This window comes from Daucus carota, chromosome 3, assembly GCF_001625215.2.
Source record: "Daucus carota subsp. sativus chromosome 3, DH1 v3.0, whole genome shotgun sequence".
Classification (NCBI taxonomy): Eukaryota; Viridiplantae; Streptophyta; class Magnoliopsida; order Apiales; family Apiaceae; genus Daucus; species Daucus carota.
The window spans coordinates 44,718,586-44,741,588 of record NC_030383.2 but is presented as its reverse complement, the minus strand read 5'-3'; the positions used below and the strand labels follow the sequence as shown (position 1 = coordinate 44,741,588).

The window sequence follows — 23,003 nt, the reverse complement described above, 5'->3', positions numbered from 1 at the left end:
AAAACATTTTGCGTACCATTTGGAAAAGTCAAAACTAGCAGGGGTGTATTCGATTGGGATTTTAATGGATTATTTTTAGTCTATGGATTTTAATGGATTGTGTGTAATTTTGATTTTGTGCGGATTCTTGATGAAATGTTGCAGAGTTTATAGGATTTAAGCACAATGCTTCAAAATCCCATGGATTTTGATGGGATTTCAAAAAACTTAAAATACACTAAACAATGCTCAAAATCCATCATTTTATGAAATGCAAAAAAATCATCAGCAATTGAATACCATCAGATTTTAAAGCATAATTTAAAATCTCAATTCAATACCACCGGATTTTGTAGCATAATTTAAAATCTCAATTGAATACCTCAAGATTTTAATGGATTTCAAACAATCACAATCGAATACCCTCGGAATTCATGAATGCAAAAAAAAAAATCTCAATCCAATACACCCCTCTAGAAGTGTACCATTGAGAATTTCCCTATTAAAAACCAACTACATTCTTCATATTGCTCAATTTTTATTATCTTCTAAAATATAAATTAGCCCTTGAAAAATAGTTAAAATTATATAATAATAACAGTTTTTCAAGTACGTGTTCGTGAACAACTATTTTTTGTTTTGGTGGAAAAGCTATCATTAATAAATATTACAGTTCAGTTAGAATTGTAATTCGAGTCGAGTGACTCGCGAGCTCGCCGACTCGAGCTCGTTTAACTGGGCTCGACATGTGAAACGAGCCGAATTCTGGTAAAGGTTCCAACTCGTTTAATTAAATGAGCCGGCTCGACTCGACTCGACGACTCGTGAAAGCTGAGTTCGGGAAGAGGTTTAGCGTTGATTAAGTATAAAATTATACGAGCCGACTAGCTTGACTCGTTAAAACCAGCTCATTAGCTAAACGAGTCTCGCCTCGTAAAATTAAACGAGTCGAGTTCGAGAAAGGGTTTAAGCTCGATTATCAACTCAATTAAACTTGCCGGAAGACTGGTGTTGAAATTCAGCTTTCCGGACACGAATTACATTCCAAATTACAATCGATACAAATCTACCGCAGTATCTAAAAAGAAGTGATCGTTAAATGAGACGGTACTAAAAGAATCCGGTAATCAACACAACAGTCCCTTGAGTAGTAGCAGTAGAAGCAAAGCTGCGACGCCATGTCCACTGACTTCCAATCCATCCCTCTTATCGGTAATCCATTATACAAGCATATACGTTTACATATTACATAGGCATCTCGCTGTTTTTATAATCATTTTCTAATTTAAATATGATCTGTTATTGTAATTGACTCTATTGATGAGGTGAATGCATTTTTGAGCTAAATGAGCAAAGTTTTACTGAAATTAAGTTGTGTATGTGCTGATTCGATGTGTTTTTGAGGCAGATATTAGTCCTCTTGTGGAGAAATGGGACGATTCGAACATGACACAAGATGATGGAGTGATGGAAGTTGTTCGACAACTCGATAAAGCTTGCAGAGAAGCTGGATTCTTCTATGTGGTGATTTTTCTAGTCTTTCTTTTTATTCTGGATTGCTTGACCACTAGTAATACTATTTCATTGATCTGTTCTGTTGCTCTTATAAATTTCCAAATTGTTCACTCGTCCTAGGGGGTGTGTTCAACTAGGATTTTGATAAATTATGTATAATTTATGGATTTTAATGGATTGTATTTGATTTTGATTTTATTTGGATTCTAGATAAAATGTCACAGAGTTGATGAATAGTCCTTAGGATTTAGGCACAATGCTTCAAAATTACATGGATTATGAAGGGATTTCAAAAAGCATAAAATACACTGAACAATCCTATAAAATCCATCATTTTATGAAGTCTAAAAAAATCCATCAGCATTTGAAGACCATAAAACTTTAATGGATTTTAAATAATTCTAACTGCATACCATCAGATTTTTAAGCATAATTTAAAATCTTGATTGAATACCACTATACCAGCAGGTTTTGTAGGATAATTTATAATCCTGATTGAATACCCAAAGATTCTAATACAATTTTAAATATCCGAGTTGAATAAACCTGGATTTCATAATCCTTTAAAATCCCAATTGAATCCTTGAAGTTGTCAAATTGTTTGGCACTTTCAAATTACAAGTTAAAATCTTTTCAAATAGTCAAATGCTTATAAGTTGACCCAATTTTGAAACAAGTAAAAGTGTGCAATAAGGTATTGATAGGTGCGGGTAAAATGGGAGAAGAAATAAGGTTGGGGAAAAAGCTATGAGGCAAGCAATTCAATAATGTCGAACATGTAATATGAGGAAAGTTAAAAACGTAAGAAGGTTCTTATATTTTTGTGACTTACTCGCAATAGAAGTTGTCATTAAATAATTTTTTCTGTGGTTCTAGACCTGTTTCCCGTTGAACTCTGTAGTAACTAAACTGTGAATGCCAGAGGTTGAATTGGGATGGCAGGATTGTTATTTTGGCTTTCCATGATGTTTTTAAAACTACTAATTATTTTCACTTTGGCAGACAGGCCATGGTATTTCCATCTCTTTAGTCAAAGAGGTTAGAAAATTGGCCCACAAATTTTTCAGTCTACCATACGAGCAAAAGTTGAATATTAAAATGACCGCAGCAACTGGATACAGGTTGGATATGCCAATGATTACATACCTTTAGTTAGTTCTTGTATCTCTGCTCTCTAAATGAAGTACATTTAAGTGCAGAGGATATCAGCGAGTTGGTGAAAATGTGACCAAAGGCATTCCAGATATGCATGAAGCTATTGATGTGAGTTTGCATTAGTTGATCATAGTATCATCAAATATATTATTTGCTATTTAATTTCAGCCTGCAATTGATCGGATATGGAATAGGAGATAAAGGGCTGTTATCCTATTTAACCAATTCACAATTTTAGGACAACTTGACTTAGTAATAACTTTAATTTGTAAAGCTTGAAGATACTAGTTAAACCAGAACTCGATCCAGAGTCAAGAAGCTTAAAATCGCAAACATTGGCTTGTTATGTAGGAAGGGATATGAATGAATTTATTTACCTTTTTTTGGGGTTTAGTGTTACAGAGAATTGGAACAAGGGATGTATGCAGCTCTAGGGGATCCACTGGCAGGTGGTAACCAATGGTATGTATTATGACTTATATTTAAATCAATGTAAGAATAAATTAAGTATCAAAACAGCTATTTACCTATAAATTGTTGGTTTTGACCTCTTACAGTTAACTTTGTGTTTTTTGATCCAGAAGTATGCAATTTTTTTCCTGCTCTGTTTTGTGTTGCTTCCACTTTTACTAAAGCAATATATATGGGTTAATTGACCGTGCACTCAAGGACTCTTTTCTCCTACATATAATTCACAAACACTTTATGTATTGGTGTAGTATTTGCTCCATTACATGCTAGTTAATTTGCAACTTTAATTATCTTCTGTACAAGTTTTTTTTGGTGTCAATGTTTTGTAATTAACTGATCTTGTTTGTTGTCTTGATTTTCTTATTACATACTTGTTGACGTATAAGAAGAGTGTGTGTGTGCGCGCGCGCGGGCACATGTGTGAGTCAGAGAGGGAGGGGAAGGGAGAGGCAACAATATTTTATACTAGTATGTTTGCCCGCTCCGCATGGGCCTAAAAAAATAATGTTTTTATAAAAATTATGCTCGCTTAAAAATGTATTTGAATGGTTAATTTTATTTTTTTGTTTTTTTAATTGTTTTTTTTTGTCTGAAGTTAATTATAATTTAAAAATATTCTTTTAATGAAGTGAATATTAACGGTTGCATTATTTATTAATTGATAACATGTATTATTAAAAAGCACATAACAAAATTACTGAATTTTCTACTATTGGTATTGAAGTTTTGAAGAATTTTGTGTAATATATTACAAAAAATGAGAATAACATTTACTATTAAAAACAACGTAATACGTATTTTGAAGAAAATACGTATTCTTAATGAAGCCATGAAAGAATAGTGCAAATTAAAAAAAATTAAAAAGAACATTTGTTATTAAAAACAAAATAACAATATTCCTTAAATTTGTACGGTTAATAATGAAGCTATGGAAAAAGAATGCAATATGTAAAAAAAATAAAAAACAAAGCCACAGATCCGTTTAGATTTGAACTCTATCATAAACAGCCCGGGAGTTACTCTTAGTATGCCTGTGTAAATGTATGTAACTCCCACCTAAGTAGTCATTAACTGCCATTTATTTACTACTCCTCAACCGTTACTTACTTCTCCTTTTGATGTAGGATATTCTGATAATTCTTATTCTTCTTGTTTACAGTTCTGATTTGAGGGAATTATCTTCCGATTTTGTCTTTCTCCAGGTAAGGTATTTCATTCTCCCACTTCAGTTCTTTTTGTCCTTTTTTGTTTTGTTCGTATGTTGTCTAAAGGGATTTTGTAAACCTTGCAGAGCAATGGAGTTTGCAGGCGTCATTGTAGAGAAGTGGGTTAAAGTATTGACCAATGCTGATCTGGACTCAGATGAGATGGTTTGTGTTTTTTTTGTTCATTGCATGCCATATGTATCTAAGTCTATGTATATTATGTGAAATGGGCTTGGTATGTTTTTATAATTGCAGCGATTGCCGCCTAAGTTTGTTAAGAAATATGTTAATCGGCTTAAAACAAATTCCCTGTTGAAATTTCGTAATGGTTACGAAATAGCCACTGTCTTCAACCATGAAACCGGAACATTCAGTGGACTGTCTACTATGTATGAGGACTTTCTCTTTGAAGTGGGTCAGATGCTAGTGTTTGAGTTTGATGGTTCTTGTGATTTCAATGTTTATGTCATCGACACTGATCTTACAGAGGTTGAGTACCCTCCAGTTCTTCATCATACACAGAGTGGGCATCCTCGTGTTGGTAAAATTGTCCTCTAACTGTAGTATTTGTAATGTTCATGTTATCTTTTTGTTATATCTTCAAATATCGAGTATTGGCCTAAATTTATACCCTCTCTGTTGTTTATCTGTATCATAGTTTCTGTGAAAAGAGGTGGCTTGAAATTTGTTTATTTTGTCAAAGAGGAGTCGCCCCTTTATGATGAATTAGTAAGTTGGGTTTTGCACTTTGCATTCTTAAATGTTTTCTTTGCTTCATCTACGTGCATGACATTACTGTTTTTTGGCAGGAGCCTCCGGCATCGTTTAAAAGATCATTTCGTTTTTTGCCTGGTTATCAGAACTATATTTTTAGTAATGGGAAGAAGATTGACGGGGTTTATAATAATGAAAGTGGTAAATTTAAAGGCCTGAGCAAATTTTGCTCCATTTTAGGCCTTGAGAATTTTAGCCAGTTTAACTTGGTGCTGTTCACTTATGAGGAACATGGGATGAGTTCTGTAGCTTTTTTTGATGATCACTTTGTTGAAGTACTATTCCCTGGAACGCCATTGTCTATTGGTATAGTAGTTTATACATTTCATTTCTAACCTGTGAGTTGTTATGTTTATATACGTTGCTGAAGACATTTTTATAGCATTGATATGTGCTTGGTTTATAGGTCAAAACTCAGAGAATCCCACAGCTACTGGACGTATTGAGATTGTCGTGAAGCCTTGTCACATGTACCAATACAGCTACGGAGTGGTAATTTTTTGAGTTATGACCTTTTGAACATTGTTTGGGCATTAGATTTTACTGTTGTTCATCACACATGTTCAATGTAGGATGTGTCAACAGTGCATAACTCGATTACCGCTTTCTGGAAGAAGACAGACTACATCAACCTCCACTCAGGAGAAAGGTCATGGAAGGTGCAGGTCAAGTGTCGAGGTGTCAAAAACCGGCGTTCAACAATCAACAATGGATGGATCCAGCTTCGGGAGGATTTGGGATTGGTCGAAGGTGATATTGTGGTCTTAGAGTGTGCCCACTTTTGTGGTAATCATTTTGCTCTTCATGTTGTCAAGAATGATGGTGCATAGAGTTGGTTTATTTGTTATTATGCACTGACGATATTTCCAATGGGTCATCCTCTTCTCACGTACTTATATTTACCAAACTGGTAGACTTTGCTGGATTATTAACGTTGGCCCCTTTTGTGTGCAACTGAATATACTCTATTAGGGAGTAGTAAAATTAAGGCTGGTCATTACTTTTGGTTCAACCTTGGTTATTTACTTTGGTTTATGCTTTTATTGTTTATGTTTTTCGTTTCCCTTTTATTAACATGTATTAAGTTCTCTGCATTTCTGCTATGGCTTGGTATGTATTAAGTTTAAGTAGCTGTGACATAAGAATAAGAGTTGGCATATTTTATGCTGTGCAGTTGTGGAATATGATATTTTATGGGGATGCCTAAACAGAGGACAATAAATATTAACTTAAAAAATATTAAAACAGAGTTGCAGTTGGACTTAATATTACAAATCATAAATTGTTTTGGCAAAAGCTCATAACCATACTATATATAAGAAATCTTATATTAGGGAACTTGTTCAACTGGTTCCTTCTCCAATGGTGCTTATGTTGTCCAAGTGTATGTTGCTTCCAGTGGTTATAGATGTCTAAGCAATAGAATTGTAATTATCAACGTTAGATTCTGAAACTGTAGCTGAGCATTATGTAAAGAACATATGGTTTAGTTCTCATTACCTCCCCGGTAGAGAACTCGGTTGGCTGTTGCAGATATTCCTCAGCCTCCATTGGCTCTTGGAAATCAAATCCTTCATGTATGTCATTTGCAATATACATTTCGTCGGTGTCTTGGATATTGAAACTTGCAACTTCTAGTTTAACAGTATAGTTCCCACCTTCCATTTTTTTGAAAACAGATGGGAATTTACCATTGTACTATAGCATGTGTTAGTGTTGATTAGTTGAATTATAATCTAATGTTTAAGAGTTGAATATTGAATATATCTCTTCCTCCAACTCGAACACATCCTTGTGAAATAAACTCCGTATTGCTCTGTCCATGAGTAATAAATTTATCTCCCCCGTGTTGTCCTTACCAAGTACACAAATTCCAAACCTGTTTTCCAGTGAAAATATATTACTCTTACAGTGTAATAGTTGAAGTGGGTAAAGTGTTTAGTTGCATGCCATACTTACCTCTTTTCTGGATGTGGCACAAATCTGTTGTTGCAATTTTTACAAATTAAACGACCACCTTCTTCGTCAATCTGCTTGTAGCATGATGTGCAGACTAAATAGTACCATGCATCACAAACCTCAACATGTTTTATTTCAACTTGGCATACCACCTCTTGCTGAGTGAAAGGCACATGTCTTGATGTTAGTAAGAAATAGTATGATAAAGCAGAATGTAAGTTATTTTGATATTAACGGGGAAAACCTGTATGTAATCCTCTCTGACTTTCTTTATATCTTCAACTGTCATCAACCTCAAACTCTTTTTCTCTATCGAAGAATCATTGTTGCTTTTCTTCAGTATATCATTAGCACTATAACATGTTGAAATATATTAAAAAAAGAAGAGTAACGTATAAGATGAAAATGTGGCATTTGTAGATGTACATTTTACGCAGTTGCACCACACTGTGGTGGTTGTAGTTGATGTAATAGGCTGTAGGTGAGAAGTTGCAAATGTCCAGTTCCTCTGATGAATAACCACAGTTTAGAATATTTTGTCGGAGCAGTACATATAATTCTGAAATTGCACTGAGTTAAGAGAGTATGGGTTCGTGGAATACCTCTAAACATGCCAACTTTACCACTTGCAATGATTAGGATGAAAGGCTCTTCATACTTGTTCTTGTGAATATCTCTTGTAAAATCCTCAGCCATTTTGTCCCAAAGCACAACATTCAGAGTTGATCTGCAAAACAGTTTTATGATATAAGGCAACATCTGCCAGAACCTATTTCAATGAGGTACTAAATTATTTAAACAAACACTTACTTTCCATCGGAAATCATCATTTTGACTTGTAGTTGCTCTTTTCCATGTCTATTGTTTATTTTTCTTAGAGCATCTCTCTTTGTCACAACACCAACAACATCTGGTATGTAAAATGAGATAGTAAAAATGAAACAAACATATGTAATGTACGATGTCCTCAAACTTATGTAGTAAAATTTGATACCTGCAAGTAGAGTAGTTTGTTTTGATAGTTCCTTCATGTCAGCAAGATCGTAGAAATCAAAACTATTCTTTGCAATGAAATAATCTTTCTCTTCGATTTCTTTTGCCTTGGTCTGATTTGTAAAAAGAATTTGCCGATCAATGTTTATACTTCTCCACTTGTCCTCAGCAGTCAAGGGTTTAACCTGGAAGTTAGAGATGCAGTACATTCGGCCAAGGTGCAGCATTTTCTGCATTTTGTCCATGAGAAACACTGGCACAAATGCATGCATTCTGACGTTCTATCACAGTGAATGTCAATTAGCATTTGAAGACGTAATCGTAAAATGTTAACATAGCCAAAAAAATATATCCATTTTGAACTTACTCGTGCATCAAGTAGTATGATATTATAGCCATTGATATTTCCCCCTGAAATCTTGTGCCCTGTCCACTCTCTTACTATGCGAACTTTTACTTTCCAATCAGTTCTACCTTGGTGGCATTTACTGAGAAAATCACAGTTTTGGGAGCTCATTTCTTGAGAAATGCTTAAGAACAGTACCAATGGTGGTTAAAATGAATAGCTTCAAAGAAACTGTTGGGTGCAACTTAATAGCATTAGGAAGATTAACATTTGCTGTTGATTTGATAGGAAGCTGTAAACTTTAATACGACACTATTACAGTTGGAGATAAATTCGTGTCATTCAATACAGTGTAGTTAATACTGCAATATATCTTAGAAAGCACATTGTGGAAGGAGCTACAATAAGCATATTAGTTACAAAAGGTGACAATGGTGCAGTTCAAACGCCTGACATAAGTTGCAATTAATGTTCGAGGACCAAAAGTTACATAGAATTCAAATTTTGTCTTCCTGCAAGATCAATTCTGCAGATGCAAACAATAAATCTCAAGTCAGAATTTCAAGTACGCATATGTAGGTAAAATCCATTGCATGGGATAACAGGCTACTACCTTGTATTTCTCATTCTTGATGGATTTTCGCTTGCCAAGCGGTATCGCATGCTCCAAATCATAGTCAATTGTCTCTGTTGTCTTCCTTGATCTTGTTTTGTTTGAAGATTTGCCAGTTGGTGGACTCTTATCGTGAATATTACTCTCCTGAGAAAAAGAATGATTAGTACACGTTTTTCTTTGAAAATAAAGTTGTTTAAGTGTAAAGCTCACAATTGTTAATTCAGTAGCTTTCACTGAAAGGGTAGTGTTCTTGACAGGTGAATGCGTTGCAGATGTCTCAATGCGTTTTTCTTCACTTTTATCTTCACACAGGGTTGTCTCTAAAACCATGTCTGCTTTGTCATTAATCAGTTCGACACTCTCAGCATTGTAAACATTGGATCCTTCTACTACATTTTCCTTCTTCAAGATAAGGGTAAATGTACATGAGATTTTTTCAAAAGCCTTCAGAGGCAATGGGAAGTAAGCCGACTCACCATCCTGCAATTCATCCCTTTTAAAAATAAAATAATTGAAACGAAACAATGAGAGAATAAATAAATTTCCTGCATTTGCCACCTGAACATCATCAGCGAGAAAGTCATAGACGGTCTTTCCAGTAAGACGCGTAACTTCATCATCACTCCACATGACAAGTATAGTTCCACTTTCGTCGGAACATAAAGTGATTAGCTGATACCTAATGAATACAATTTGTCTAAAATCAGATATCACACATTATATTTATCATGGTTGTAACAGGTAAACTAATTTATACCTTTTATCAGGGTATGGTTTCATCTTCCCACAATTAGGACATTTGAATTTGTTCCCACTCAATTCTAGATCAACATCGCAGGCGATACAATATTCGGCAAACCATTTCACCTTTTGATCAACTTTTTTCACAGTGAGCTTGCATTGGACTTTTTTCTACAGGATAAAACAGTACGTTAAAAGTGCACTACTAAACATTAAAAACATTAAGGTGGCAATCACATACGTCGATATAATCTTCCTTCAAGCTGAGTATCTCTTTCACAGTGAACTTGGGTAATCCAGCTCCATCCTCAATTTCCATTTCTGTTTTATAAAATGTCCCATCTTGAAGGCTGGAATTTTGACCGTGTCATGTTAGGCAGGAGCTGAACAATGGACGTTTCAATATTACAGTGCTGTTTAATAATATTTGTTACTTACCTTTTCCGTATTGAGCGCACACTGTGGTGTGAGCTATTCAAATAGACACGGGTAGCTGGAAAATTAGTTAGACTAACTTCATCTGTGTGTAATAACAAACAGGTTCATAAATATGATTATCAAATAAGTTACAGAATGGATTTATAATATGAGGATGATATGAGTACCCTTCCATTCATGAATTTTTGCACTTGCTATGATCATGATGACTGGTTCATCTGATTTAGTATTCATAGCATCAAGTAGACTCTCTCCAATTTGACCAAAAAATGTTACGTTCACATATGACCTACAAAGCAGTGTATTACCTGTCAATCTACTTACTATTTAACAGTGTGGAAATATAAGTATTGACATACCTCCCATCTGTTATAGTACACTTCACATTAAACTTCTCAGCATTGTCCTTTTGATAAAGTGATTTCTTCGGTAACACATCAATCACTCCAACAACATCTAATAAACAGCATTAGGTTATGATTAGTTCTTAACAATGCTTAAACAGTATAAGCTTACAGTTTTGATATTATTTGATTTGTTGGAAACATTTTGTACCTATCAAGAACCGATTATCCTTCTTCATTTTTTGAACATCCTCCAAGGCAAAGAAATCAAAACTCTGTGGATGAATTCTTAGTCCAGTCCCATTATCTTTAATAAGTTTTGTATCATTGTTGAAATAAATGTGCTTTGAATTCCGCACTGCACGGTAAGTTTCATCTCCATTGTATCTTTTGACAGAGAAATTATAAACTCTGTAAAGAGCTCCTTCTTGAAGAGAGTCCTTATAGTTGTGGGAGATGTTTGAAGCAATGAAGGCATGTATCCTAACATTCTACAGCAACAATAAATATAAAGATACTGAAAGGGTAACATGACCGATGGTGTTAATCCAAAAAAATGTTTTGTAGTACTTACAGAATCATCAATCAAGATGACATTAAAGCCCCGAAACTCATTTTTTTCTTTGCTTCTGCTTTCCCATATTGATTGCGCTCGTACTCGGATGCTCCAGTCATACCTTGAAGGATGTAACTCGGACAGAGGTGAATGCTGATTGAAAGACATGTTCTCTTCTGAGGATAATAAATGAAACAAATTAATTATGGAGCGAACGAAAAAAGGCTCACATATAGTTAATCCACACTTACCCTTTGGATGATAGTAGGCTGCAGATGATGAACAGGGGAAAATGAAGGTTAGGTTGAAAGGGGATCCTATGTATATGAATTCAGATCTAAACAGCTGTCCGAAGTGTACACAAAGCAGGAATATAATATTTTAGGATAATAGTAGTGTGTTCCTCTGTCTGTAGTTAGCAATCGGCGGGAGTACAATGTATATTTTTCAAGTTGTTGGGCGGGACATCGATCATTCATTGATTTAATTCAGAGATTTTCCTATTTTAATTTTTAAAAAAAATAATCTGTCATATTATAATTAAAAAAATAATAATTTCTCAGAATATTCTTGAGTAGATGGTCTTAGTCTAAATATAATTAGTTTATATTTCTAAGAATATTCTTGAGTAGATGGTCTTACTTTAAATATGATGCTCTCATAATATAATTTAAAAATAAAAGCTTACAAAAAACATGCTTAGTTTGTTAAAAGTTTTAAATTAAGAAGAAACCTATTTTATATCAAATAACTTCTCTATGTGTTATGTATGCAAATAATTCAGGAATTGTATAGATCAAACGGTATTGTTTATATAAGATACCAGTAAGGCACTGTATGGAATACTGTGTTCATTTTATTATAAAGAACTCGTAATATGTTCGACATAAGTGACTAATATGAGAATATAAGTCTAATTTAGATGAAATGACCTGTGTATGTGTTATGTATGAAGAAAATTAAATTATTGTCTACATGAAAGGGGATTGTTGTACATTTTTTATATATTATTCGTAATTCCGTTAAAAAGACGTTTAATGTAAAATACGATCTTTAATGTCAGCAATAAGCCACTATACTAATCACTGTGTTAATATTATTATACGAAACTCATAATATGTCCTGCACCATTAATGCGTAATGAAAAGATAATCCTGTATTATGTATTATGTATGCCCAGGATTAAATAATTGTGTACATGAAACGGGATTGTTGTGCATCTTTTATATATTGTTGGTAATTGCGTTAAAAAGCCTTTTTCTGTAAAAGAGGGTCTTTAAAGTTAGGAGTAAGCCACTATATCAAATACCATGTTCATAATTTATGTATGAAACTCATAATATGTCCGGCACTATAAGCAACAGATACAAAAATAATGAATTTTAAACTGGGAAAATAGAATGTCTTGAACATTTAGAAATGCGTAATGAAAAGATAATCCTGCTTTATATCAAATAACTTTTCTATGTATTATGTGTCCACAGGATTAAATAATTGTCTACATGAAACATGATTGTTGTGCATGTCTTATATATTGTTGGTAATTGCGTTAAAAAGGTTTTTTCTGTAAAAGAGGGTCTTTAACGTTAGGAGTAAGCCACTATATCAAATACCGTGTTCATAATTTTTATATGAAACTCATAATATGTCCGGCAATATAAGCAACAGATACGAAAATAATGAATTTTAAAGTGGGAAAATAGAATGTCTTGAACATTTAGAAATGCGTAATAAAAAGATAATCCTGCTTTATATCAAAAAAGTTGTCTATGTATTATGTATGCACAGGATTAAATAATTGTCTACATGAAACGGGATTGTTGTGCATTTTTAATATATTGTTGGTAATTACGTTAAAAAGTTTTTTTGGTAAAAGAGGGTCTTTAAGGTTAGGAGTAAGCCACTTTATCCAATACCGTGTTCATAAATTCTGTATGAAACTCATAATATGTCCGGCAATATAAGCAACAAATACGAAAATAATGATTTTTAACTGGGAAAATAGAATGTCCCAAAGAATTTGTTTTCCAAAATAAATATAAATTATTTAATAATAGTTTTCTTTTCGCGAACATTTATTTGAGGACATTTAAGCCCAATAATTTTCAGTACGGTGTTCTGGTCTGGACATGGTCTTCTTATATGTTCAAGTGTTGTCCAGACATATAATTATTATCATTTCTTCAGTTTGTAAGTAACTAAGTCTAAGACTAAGAGCAATCTAGTTTCACAGTGCAGAATCTCGGAAGTGCAGAATCTCGGAAGTGTACAGCAATTTACTTACTGAACAGAGCTATGCGGTGAGTATTGGTTCAGATGTAGATATATCATGTGGTGTTTGGCACACTTGCTTATTCATGTATTTTTGTTTTTTGTATTTTCCTTTCTCCAGATCTATGGAATGTACCGGTCTTGTGGCGGATAAGTTCGCCGTTCTCCTAGCTTATGAAGAAACTTTGTCGAATAGTTTGGTAAAATATGTAAATCATTATGTTTTATTTTTGATGTCGTCTTCTTACATCGCTACTGTCTGAATTCTTAAATTTGTGTCTGAATATGTTTCAGAATATTCCTACAAAATTCTCGTCAAAGTACAGTAATCTGTTACATAAGGATATGGAACTGAAATTGCGTAATGGCTATACCTTACCTGTTGAGATTGATTTAGTGAATAGCCAGATGAGGGGCGTTAAATGTTTTTTCAAGCATTTAGAGTTGAGAGGTGGGGAATTAATTCTGTTTGAGTACTTTGGACGTTCGAAGTTCAACGTTTACATAATTGGTAGTAATGGGTCGGAGATTCAATACCCAGAAATAGCTGGAGGTTTACCTGCAATAGGTGATTATGTCCTTTTCTTAAAGATTTGGACTTCGTCCGTCAAACTTACAAACTTGTTATTTAACTGGTTTCTGTATCGTAGTTACAATTGGTGATGCTGGGTGGCGTTTTGTCATTGGTCGTTCTGAGGTAGACCCAATCATCGATGAAATTGTGAGTTATGGCTAGTTATGAGTAGTTATTCTTTTTGGGAGAATATACATATATATATATGTAACTATTCTTTTATGTAGGATCCTCCTGCTGCCTTCATTGCTCGTTGCGGTTTTGCTTTGCCAGAGGGTATCATATTTGTTCTCTGTAATGGAAAGAGATTTGTTGGAGCATATAATTCAGACACCGGACGGCTAAGTGGTTTCAGTTCTATGCTTCAGATAATAGGAAAAGATGATTTGAATGCTGTGAAAAGTTTTTTATTTACCTATGACGGTACCAAATTTGTTTCAATATGTGCATTTGATTGTGAAAATGCTGAGATTGTCTTCCCTGGGACACCAGTTTGTATGGGTAAAGAAAGTCATAAATTTGATAGTGCATATTTCGTAATAAACTGAATTATATGGTAATTTGACATCCTTTCTGCTAAATATCTTACTTCTACAGATGCAGATGGATCCTATCCTATCATTGGCAAATGGTTTAGAATCACTGTCGAAAGTAAACATATGTTTGATGACTCCTTCATGGTTGTAAGTGCATTGAGGCATTAACTTGTAGTTTGTGACATTACCTTTATCTCAGATTCTATGCTGAATTAGTTTGTTTCTTCCTGGCTTAGGAAATCTCGAATGAGTTCTCAGACTTGTGTCTGCAGTGGGAAGCCTTCCAATGTATTAATGTTTATTCAGGAAATGGCTGTTGGAGGCTTCTAATCCGCAAAAGGGAAAACCACTATTGCTATACTATTGAAGATGGGTGGCAAAGACTCCGTGATGATTTGAGATTAAATGTTGGGAATGTTTGTATTTTCCGATGCCCACGCCAATGTTATGACCAATTCCAGATTCTTGTGGCAAGGGCTAATGATGAAGAGTAAAATGTGATTCTGGTTGTTTTCAGCATTTGACAATGTGGGGGACAAATTTATTCTGACATGTATTTTTAACCAAGAACTATGACTCTTTGCGTTGTTCTGTACCTGATCTTAAGAACTGTGTTAAGTGTGGTTTTCACTACTGTTGAGTATGCAGGAGCATTGATTGCGTACTTTAAGTTTGATATTCCTGACTTGTTTTTGTTATTAGTTTATTGTTTCCTTTTTCTTTTGAAATAACTTTTATTTGTGATAATAGTTGCAGTTGGTTTTATTAGGATGATAGTTTTTCTAAGACTCATCATGGATATTCGGATGGATATATGGCACTACTTACTAATGTTTAAATTATCTATTATACTCCATATTTTTCGATGAATATAAATGAATTATATTTAACTTTAAATCAAGAACAGTGAAGCTCTCTCATTGTAAGTGAATGTCAAAAAATTTCACAGTGAAGACATAATATATATTAGCTTCCAACAATAGACTCTGTGAGAATGTCAAGTTGGTGCACCAATTCAGAATTGATCTTGCTGAGCATAACAAACTGAAAAGACATCCTGAACATAAAACAAAGTGCTCAGGTTGCGTCACATACTGATCAAACAAAAAAAGAATGCAACACAAACTAAGCCCTGGGCAGTCGTTCAAAAACTTCATGGTAGACAACATTCTGGGTGATATTCGTTGTTCCGCCTTTGGGTGACTCAATGTATATGCGCAAGCCGTCAGGGGAAGTTACACGACTTACTGCGACGTATAACTGTCCATGAGTGAAGACAGGTTTAGGGAGGAACAAACCAACTGTTTCAAGGGATTGACCTTGCGATTATTTATTGTCATGGCATAGCATATCTGTAAAGGCATCTGTTTCCTTAGAAGCTTGAAAGGAAGTGTGGAATCAGTGGGGAACAGTTCCATTCGTGGAATGAAATGCCTTGTACCAACATAACTACCAGAAATCACCTCGCATTGGACACAATGTGGAAGCAGCTTAGTGACCATCATCCTTGTACCATTGCATAAACCTAAAGTTTGATTTAGGTTACGCATTAACATGACAACTACACCTTCTTTAAGTTTAAGTTCATGGCTGGGCAATCCGGGAACATTCAGGGAGTTTAAATACTCTGGGGGGAAGCTATGTTGTAGCTCAGACTTTGTTCCAGGGAAGTCTTCTCCATGATCCACACTAAAATAGGATACGCTATCTCCAGGTATTTGATCAACAATCACAGAATTTACATGACTTACAGTGCAATTCATTGGAGTGAGTATTGCCCTTTCGCTGAGGTATTTCGGGTCCTTGTACCGAGTTCCCAGATCTGGAAACGTGGTCCTGATCATCTCGTCTATACAACTGTCTTCAGTGATCTTACAGAACTCAGGTGGAATGACAATATCATCTTCACATTCGGCTTCAGGAGCTCGCTCTATTTCCCATCACCAACTTTCAAAACCCATTCACTAAATCTTTCATACGCTTTGCCTCATCTGGACTTGTACCTTTATGTATGCGCATATTTTTGGTGAGACTGTGTAAGTGGACATTAGTCCACAACTTTGATCGTATTATACATGCTGCCAACACCTCAGCCTGCGAAGCTTTGGGAATCACTGGTAGTATCTGTCTAAAATCCCCACCCAAAACAACAGTAATTCCTCCAAAAGGCATTTGAAAACGTTTGGCATCCACTGATTTCATTAAATCACGTAAGAACGATCAAGACACTCGAAGGCATAACGATGTTGCATTGGTGCTTCATCCCATATTATGAGGCTTGTTTGTTGGATAAGCTTGGCTATATCAGACTGCTGTGATATGTTACACATTGAATACTCATCCAACACAATAGGAATTTTAAACCTTGAGTGAGCCGTTCTACCTCCAGGCATGAGAGTGGCTGCAATGCCTGAACTTGCAACTGGCAGAACTATCTTACTCTCAGAACGGACTTTAGAAATTAGTGTCTTCCAGAGAAAAGTCTTGCCACAACCTCCACTGCCGTGAACAAAAAAAAGACGGCCTTCGTCGTTTTCAACGGACTTCATGATGGTGTTGTAGATGTCCAGTTGTTCATCAGTACAGCTTGAAATTAGAGATTTATGTAGCTCCGCCATTTCTTGGGTGTCATAGCTGGTTTCCTCGATGATCAGATTATTATCAGCAAAGTCAAGATACATTGCAGGAGGCTGTGGCAGTTGCTTAAAATCTTTGATGGATTTCCCAATTGATTTCAGCAATGCGTGGATTTCTGCAGAAAGTTTAAAGAAATTAATAACAGTACATATGTGGATTCAAGTATTGTTATTACTAAATTAGATGAAAAGAATATGATACCTGCAAGTGCATAGTACTCTAATTGCTTATCATTCAAAATTAAATGAGGATTCTGAGAAATTTTCCTGCGCATCATCAGAATGTCATCAGTCATATATTACTGTGATCATTCCACAGCTTATTAACATCACTGACTCTGCAATTTACAATTATGTGGACGAAGAGCTGACGAATCTGTGGTGCAAAACCACAACTTGCAGACTGGCTCAAGACTTGATGCCCATTCATTATCATCATCGAGAAGGCCATACTCCTTGCATGCATCTTGAAAGGTGGGGAAGACTCTACCATTCACTGTCCTCAAATGTATAAATGACAATGGTCCACGCACCTTCGTAAGCAACAGACGTAAGTACCAAAGCTCACCAGTTGAATGATGAGTATAAAATAGTCTGCCAATTGTGTGCCTCTTTTACGCATGTTCCAACTGTTTCGGCCTCATTCCAAACATAATGCTTTGGGATTTCATCAAATGTGTATTTCCTAGCTTCAACATCAGTCTGATTCAGTTGGAAAAATGCTTCTAATTGGCTACGCTTGTGCTTCCTCTTCTGACTACTTTGGGCAGAGGTTCACTTTCTTTGAATGTACAGTTGCGTTCCCCAGGCAGGTGAAAAGACAATCGTTGCACGGATGTGGTTCGGTAATGAATGTTGAATCCAAATATACGATAAGCTGCTTCACAGGCACATATATACCTCCCATCAAAATACTGCTTTATCTCATCAACAGGCTTATCAATATCCACATCTGTTCTCTCTTTGTTTCGTCCTCGAATTTCAACCGTTGCTCGATCATGACCCTTTAAACAGTACTTAAAAAGGTATTTGATACTTCTTGCATGACAGCAGATTTCAACATTGATATGGCATTGAAATTTTACCAATAAATCTCTGTTATAAGGAACAACCCATTTATTGTCCAATTGATGTTTCCCTTTTGTAACGGTGACATTAGTTTTCCGTCTACGGTAAATGGGGAATCCAGATTCATCAAATGTGGTGCTTGCACAGTACCTATTTGATAAGTTATTATGTAATATTAAACCACAGTGTTGGTTTTAATGGGTGTGGAGTCATATTAGTGAAAATAAAGCATGGATTAGAATACTTACTTCTTAGGAAAGTGCCGTATACACTTGCCATCTTTCATGCAGGGAGATTTTGGATTATCCGGACCACATGGACCATGGATCATGAAAGCTTTCACAGCTTCGTATCCAGAAGGATCAACATCTGGATCGGGAATCTCGGCAGAAACATATTGGTCAATGTTCTTCTGTAGATGGTGTTTCGCATCAGCTGCTAACCATATAAGCATGTGGACATGAGGGAGTCCACGCTTTTGGAATTCAACAACGTACATGACTGTTACAGAAAAAATAAAGAAAGATAAAAACCTACAACATAGACCACACATCACAGGAAATTAAGAAAATAGAGGAACGTCTGAATTCTATATTAATTTAGATTTCATACCTCCAAGACATTCTCCAAAGAAGGACTTGTTCTTTATTTCATCAATCAATTGTTCAAGCTTTAATTTTAAAAACTCTAGCAATGATGTCCGGTGAATTCTGCGGAAGACAATGTGGTGTGTCGTAGTTTCATCATCTGAATGATTTCATCCCAAAGTGGATTGTGGTCATGGTAAGAAAAATATCTGGATGTCCAATATAGCGGCATACTGCTAGAGCGTCCTGAAAATTCTGCTGCATATATCTCCGAGCGAACCAATAAAACCAGCAGGGAGTATGATACCTTTCCCAACTTTGGATGCATCATCATTGCCCTTTTTTAGAGAATCACCATATTGTGAATAGAGCTCATTACGCAAGTGTCTGGTGAGTACGTAGGTACCAAAGAGACGTGCTTGCCTCAATTTTGAAAATGCATCCACAAACATATTGTTGATATAACGTCCACCAAGCGCGGGGGGTCATACCTACAAACATGTATAAGGCTGGTCATTACTTTTTGGTTCAACCTTGGTATTTTACGTTTGGTTTATGCTGTTATTGTTATGTTTTTCGTTTGCCCTTTTATTAACATGTTATTAGTGTCCTGCATGTCTGCTATGGCTTGGGTATGTATTAAGTCGTTAAGTAGCTGTGACATAAGAATAAGAGTTGGCAATATTTTATGCTGTGGCAGTTGTGGAATTGATTTTAGGGGATGCCTAAACAGAGGACAATAAATATTAACTTAAAAAATTTTAAAACAGAGTTCAAGTTGGACTTAATATACAACATAATTGTTTGGCAAAGCTCATACGATCCTACTATATAGAGAAATCTTATATTAGGGAACTTGTTCAACTGGTTCCTTCTCCAATGGTGCTTTATGTGGTCCAAGTGTATGTTGCTTCCAGTGGTTAAGAGGTCTAAGCAATAGAATTGTAATTATCACGTTAGATCTGAACTGTAGCTGAGCATTATGTAAAGAACATATGGTTTAGTTCTCATTACCTCCCCGGTAAGAGAACTCGGTTGGCTGTTGCGAGATATTCCTCACGCTCCATGGCTCTTGGAAATCAAATCCTTCATGTAGATCATTGCAATATACATTTCGTCGGTGTCTTGGTATATGAAACTTGCAACTTCTGTGTTAACAGTATAGTTCCCACCTTCCATTTTTTTGAAAACAATGGGAATTTACCATTTTACTACTAGCATTGTTAGTGTTGATAGTTGAATTAAATCTAATGTTTAAGAGTTGAATATTGAAATATCTCTTCCTCCAACTCGAAACACATCCTTGTGAAATAAACTCCCGTATTGCTCTGTCCTGAGTAATAAATTTACTCCCCCGTGTGGTCCTACCAAGTACACAAATTCCAAACCTGTTTCCAGTGAAAATATATTACTCTTACAGTGTATAGTTGAAGTGGGTAAAGTGTTTAGTTGCATGCCATACTTACCTCTTTTCCTGGAGGTGGCACAAATCTGTTGTTGCAATTTTTACAAATTAAACGACCACCTTCTCGTCAATCTGCTTGTCGGCATGAGGTGCAGACAAATAAGTACCAGCATCACAACACGCAACATGTTTTATTTCAACTTGGCATACCACCTGCTTGCTGAGTGAAAGGCACATGTCTTGAGTGTAGTAAGAAATAGTAGGATAAAGCAGAATGTAAGTTAGTTTTGATATTAACGGGAAAAAACCTTAGGTAATCCCTCTGACTTTCTTTATATCTTAACGTCATCAACCTCAACTCTTTTTCTCTATCGAAGAATCATTGTTGCTTTTCTTCAGTATATCATTAGCACTATAACATGTTGAAATATATTAAAAAAAGAAGAGTAACGTAATAAGATGAAGAATGTGCATTTGTAGATGTACATTTTACGCACGCAGTTGCACACACTGTGGTGGTTGTAGTTGATGTAATAGGCGTAGGTGAGAAGTTGACAAATGTCCAGTTCCTCTGATGAATAAACCACAGTTTAGAACATTTTTGTCGGAGCAGTAAATATAAATTCTGAAATGCACTGAGTTAAGAGAGTATGGTGTTTTGGGGAATACCTCTAAACATGCAACTTTACACTTGCAATGATTAGGATGAAAGGCTCTTCATACTTGTCTTGTGAATATCTCTTGTAAAATCCTCAGCCATTTTGTCCAAAGCACAACATTCAGAGTTGATCGCAAAACAGTTTTATGAATAAGGCAACATCTGCCATAAGACCTATTTCAATTAATAGGTACGAAATTATTAAAACAAACACTTACTTTCATCGGAATCATCATTGTGACTGTTAGTTGCTCTTTTCCAGGTCTATTGTTTTATTTTTCTTAGAGCATCTCTCTTTGTCACAACACCAACAACATCTGGTAGGTAAAATGAGGATAGTAAAAATGAAACAAACTATGTAATGTACGATGTCCTCAAACTTAATGTAGTAAAATTTGGATACCTGCAAGTAGAGTAGTTGGTTTGAAGTTCCCTTCATGTCACCAAGATCGCGAGAAATCAAACTACTTTGCAATGAAATAAATCTTTCCTTCGATTTCTCTTTGGCCTTGGTCTGATTTGTAAAAGAATTTGCCGATCAATGTTTAACTTCTCCACTTGTTCCCTCAGCAGTCAAGGGTTTAACCTGGAAGTTAGAGATGCAGTACATTCGCAAGGTGGCATGCAGATTTTTCTCTTCTTTTCTGATTTTTCCATGAGAAACACTGGCACAAATGCATGCATGTCTGACGTTGCTATTCACATCACGTGAATGTCAATTAGCATTTGAAGACGTATCGAAATGTTAACAGAGCCAAAAAAATATATCCATTTGAACTTACCGTGCATCAAGTAGTATGATATTATAGCCATTGATATTTCCCCCTGAAATCTTGTGCCTGTCCACTCTCTTACTAGGCGAACTTTCTTTCCAATCAGTTCTACCTTGGGGGCATTTACTGAGAAAATCACAGTTTGGGAGCTCATTTCTTGAGAAATGCTTAAGAAAGATACCAATGGTTGGTTAAAATGAATAGCTTCAAAAAATGTTGGGTGCAACTTAATAGCATAGGAAGATTAACATTTGCTGTTGATTTGATAGGAAGATGTAAACTTTAATACGACACTATTACAGTTGGAGATAAATTCGTGTCATCAATAACAGTGTAGTTAATACTGCAATATACTTAGAAGCACATTGTGGAAGGAGCTACAATAGCATAGTATACAAAAGGTGACAATGGTGCCAGTTAAACGCCGACATAAGTTGCAATTAATGTTCGAGGGACCAAAAGTTACATAGAATTCAAATTTTGTTCTTCCTGCAAGATCAATTCTGCAGATGCAAACAATAAATCTCAAGTCAGAATTTCAAGTACGCATATGTAGGTAAAATCCATTGCATGGATAACAGGCTAACTACCTTGTATTTCTCAGTCTTGATGGATTTTCGCTTGCCAAGCGCGTATCGCAGGCTCCAAATCATAGTCAATTGTCTCTGTTGTCTTCCTTGATCTTGTTTGTTTTGAAGATTGCCAGTTGGTGGACTCTTATCGTGAATATTGACTCTCCTGAGAAAAGAAGGATTAGTACACGTTTTTCTTTGAAAATAAAGTTGTTTAAGTGTAAACTCACAATTGTTAATTCAGTAGTTTCCTGAACGGGTAGTGTCGTGACAGGTGAATGCGTTGCAGATGTCTCAATGCGTTTTCTCACTTTTCATCTTCACACAGGGTTGTCTCTAAACCATGCTTGCTTTGTCATTAATCAGTTACGACACTCTCAGCATGTAAACATGGATCCTTCTACTACATTTTCCATTCTTCAAGATAAGGTAATGTACATGAGATTTTTTCAAAGCCTCAGAGGCAATGGGAGTAAGCCGATCACCATCTCGCAATTCATCCTTTTAAAATAAATAATTTGAAAACGAAACATGAGAGAATAAATAAATTTCCTGCATTTGCCACCTGAACATCATCAGCGAGAAAGTCATAGACGGTCTTTCCCGAAGACGCGTAACTTCATCATCACTCCAATGACAAGTATAGTCCTCCACTTTCGTCGGAAATAAAGTGATTAGCTGATACTAATGAATACAATTTTTCTAAACAGATATCACACATTATAGTCTCATGGTTGTAACAGGTAAACGAATTTATCCTTTTATCAGGGTATGGTTTCATCTTCCCACAATTAGGACATTGAAGTTGTTCCCACTCAATTCTAGATCAAC

At 35.4% G+C, this 23,003-nt stretch overlaps 2 protein-coding genes across 7 annotated transcripts in view; one reads left to right on the top strand and one right to left on the bottom strand.

The window, feature by feature from the left end:
• Positions 1-927: 927 nt before the first annotated feature.
• LOC108215138 (probable 2-oxoglutarate-dependent dioxygenase At3g50210) overlaps positions 928-23,003 on the top strand; it is a 68,359-nt gene continuing 46,283 nt past the window's right edge. The window contains exons 1-12 of one of the 6 annotated variants that reach the window (XM_017387496.2): positions 928-1,191; positions 1,388-1,503; positions 2,501-2,615; positions 2,694-2,757; positions 3,044-3,111; positions 4,280-4,327; positions 4,412-4,490; positions 4,581-4,866; positions 4,984-5,054; positions 5,135-5,405; positions 5,506-5,591; positions 5,672-6,111. In XM_017387496.2, coding sequence (XP_017242985.1) covers positions 2,593-2,615; positions 2,694-2,757; positions 3,044-3,111; positions 4,280-4,327; positions 4,412-4,490; positions 4,581-4,866; positions 4,984-5,054; positions 5,135-5,405; positions 5,506-5,591; positions 5,672-5,929 — 1,254 coding nt within the window. In that variant the 5' untranslated portion in view covers positions 928-1,191; positions 1,388-1,503; positions 2,501-2,592 and the 3' untranslated portion in view covers positions 5,930-6,111. Of the gene's footprint in view, positions 1,192-1,387; positions 1,516-2,496; positions 2,616-2,693; positions 2,758-3,043; positions 3,112-4,279; positions 4,328-4,411; positions 4,491-4,580; positions 4,867-4,983; positions 5,055-5,134; positions 5,406-5,505; positions 5,592-5,671; positions 6,112-23,003 lie in introns of those variants that run through there. The other 5 variants (XM_064089000.1, XM_017387497.2, XM_017387495.2 and 2 more) reach the window with 5 other exon arrangements.
• LOC135151212 (uncharacterized) lies at positions 16,458-17,399 on the bottom strand. The gene is made up of 2 exons (XM_064089002.1): positions 17,312-17,399; positions 16,458-17,225 (listed from the first exon to the last, which is right to left on the bottom strand). Exons 1-2 carry the CDS (start codon positions 17,385-17,387, stop codon positions 16,675-16,677), a joined length of 627 nt encoding a protein of 208 aa, XP_063945072.1. The 5' UTR covers positions 17,388-17,399; the 3' UTR covers positions 16,458-16,674.

What these genes read in the sequence shown, in the direction of transcription:
- LOC135151212 (XM_064089002.1), bottom strand. Translation starts at nt 17,387, where the DNA reads ATGATGCGCAGGAAAATTTCTCAGAATCCTCATTTAATTTTGAATGAT. An exon ending in AGAGTACTATGCACTTGCAG is followed by an intron (nt 17,226 to 17,311) that starts GTATCATATTCT and finishes AACTTTCTGCAG; the next exon opens with AAATCCACGCATTGCTGAAA.